This window comes from Microtus ochrogaster, unplaced genomic scaffold (genome assembly GCF_000317375.1).
Source record: "Microtus ochrogaster isolate Prairie Vole_2 unplaced genomic scaffold, MicOch1.0 UNK47, whole genome shotgun sequence".
Taxonomy (NCBI): Eukaryota; Metazoa; Chordata; class Mammalia; order Rodentia; family Cricetidae; genus Microtus; species Microtus ochrogaster.
In genome coordinates, this window is record NW_004949145.1 from 2,091,773 (window position 1) to 2,094,077 (window position 2,305).

Genomic DNA, 2,305 nt, shown 5'->3' on the forward strand with positions numbered 1-2,305 from the left:
AGGGTGACGCTTTTGTGCATCTGAGACAGGAAGTGGTGGTTTGGGTGTCCTACAGAAAGTGACTGATTAGACCCAAGGCCCAATGTCTCATATACACTCAGCCTGGACTTTGCCTCTGTGGGAATGTGGAGGCTTGCCTTCCCTGGCCACACCTCGAATCAAAGCCCGTCTTTCTTGATACTGGCACACAGACCTAAACGTATCAAGAAAGTTAAGAGAACTTGAGGGAACTTGGAGAGGTGAGGGCCCTAGAGGAACCCAGAGACCCCTGAGGTGGAGGTGAAGGAAGTGAAGAACCAAAAGGAAGACAAACATCATCTGATTAGGCATGAGAAAAACAGGAAAAGTGCCCTGAGCAAAGGCTGCCCTGTCTCAACCAGTCTTCCAGCGAATGTGGCCATAAAAGCGGTTTCTTCAATCTCGTACACCTGAGGACTGCTTCCTGACCTGGGAGACCTAGCTTCTCCACTTTTATTACAGAGTCCAGCATGTGGAGCTACCTGTTCTTGCTACCAATCATCCTAGCTCTATGGGCTATCGCTGGCATCTGGATTGTGTGAGTAGCAGAGGCAGGACTAAAGGATGCTTGGGGTCTGAGGGAGAAGGGCTGGGGTCTGGATTCTTGGGTCTGGGGGAGGATAGCTGGGTGTTGGAGGGCTGCTTGTGACAGAAGATGAGGGGCAGAAATTCATTAACACAGTGAAGTGTTTTGTTTGGTCAACAGAAGGGAAAGCTATCCACAAGCCCCTTACTGACTTCCTGTATTCCTTCCATCTATCTCAGTTTTGCAATTGCCGTGGGTAACAGATCTGTGGATCTCCAGAAAGGCTTCCCCTTTATCAGGTTTTTGTGGCTGAGGGGGTTGGTGGGGGAGGAAAACGGAGGGCCTCACTTGGGAGGAGCCAAAAGATGACCATGTTAATCTTCTGCAGTAACTGTGGGTCTTACGCTCCTCAGAGCTGCATTTTCAGCCAAGTACTCAATACAGGAGCTGCCCTAGGTAAGTTCTCTCCTTTTACTACCGGCCCAGAGCTACCCAAAGGGTCCCTAGCTCCTCCTTCCCCAGATCAGGACAACTGGCCCCTCTTCCCAAGAGAACACATCCTAGCCCTCCTCCCTTAGAATCCAAGGTTCAGGCCCCAGCCCTCTTCCCTCAGACCCCAAAGCCCTGTACCTCCAAATATCCTCTTCCCTTATCCTACTCTTATCTCTGAACCCAGCGTCTTCCTGTTCCAAGTAGTCCCCTTCATCTGGGAACCCTGTAGTGAGTCTAACTCTCGCTCGTGGCTTTCCTAGCTATTTGGATCTGCATTGTGCGCTATCATCAACTCCGGGACTGGGGCGTAAAAACATGGCAAAACCAGTTGATTCTGTGGTCGGGACTCCTTTGTGCCCTGGGAACCTCCATAGTGGGCAATTTCCAGGTGAGATGCGCTGGGAGTCAACCTGGTGGGGTGGGTAGTCAGTCTCCGGAAACCGGACTACAATTCCCTATGTTTCCCGCGGCTTTTGGCCGCTCTTTCTGTACACTTGACTCGCAAGGCTTTCTGGGACTTGTAGTTCTCATTAGTCTTGGACCACGCGGGAGCTTGGAGGGCTTTGTGAAGTGAGCAATCTGTGCTAGGTTGTGTACTCAGAACCGTGTGAAACCCTCCTCGGAGTTGGGAGTATTTTATTGCAGTCACCAGTCTCCGTTTCATTTAATCATGAAATTACTGCAATCGGTACAAAGGTTGTGGCCTCTCACTATACAGAATCTCCACCGAACTCTTTGCAGTCCCCTTGACGGAACCCTAAAGAGCAAGCTGCTTGTCTGTGGGTGGTCAGAAATGAGCAGAGACTCATGGACTCTAGTGTCGGCATTCGTGAAACTCTATAGACTCTATAGATAATTGTAGAATGAATGTCTGGGCAAAGGATAGGAAAAATCTCACTGGTTTATTTTATTACTGATTTTGTCTGTCTCTGCCGTTCAGCCTCCTGCCGAAAGCTAGTGAAGTGCAGGGTGTGAGAGACCATAGGGCACTCAAACTGCCTCCGCTGGTCATTTGCCCAACAGTTTATTTGCGTGCCCATTTACTCCTGGGTTCCTCAACCTACTACTACTACTACTACTACTACTACTATGTTATTGTTATTATATTCCTTCCTTTATTTTTGCCGGGCAGTGGTGGCGCACACCTTTAATCCCAGCACTCCGGAGACAGAGGCAGGCCGATCTCTGAGTTCTTGAGGCCAGTCTGATCTATAGAGTGAGTTCCAGGACAGCCAGGGCTGTTACACAGAGAAACCCTATTTTGAAAAA

The 2,305-nt window shown here is 49.6% G+C and overlaps 1 protein-coding gene across 1 annotated transcript in view; it reads left to right on the forward strand.

Annotated features, from left to right (window-relative positions):
• The first annotated feature begins 488 nt into the window (after positions 1 to 488).
• Positions 489 to 2,305, forward strand: part of Tmem150b (transmembrane protein 150B) — an 8,314-nt gene continuing 6,497 nt past the window's right edge. Inside the window, exons 1-4 of the mRNA XM_005369335.2 lie at positions 489 to 556; positions 784 to 843; positions 933 to 1,000; positions 1,297 to 1,424. Coding sequence (XP_005369392.1) covers positions 489 to 556; positions 784 to 843; positions 933 to 1,000; positions 1,297 to 1,424 — 324 coding nt within the window. The remainder of the gene's footprint in view (positions 557 to 783; positions 844 to 932; positions 1,001 to 1,296; positions 1,425 to 2,305) is intronic.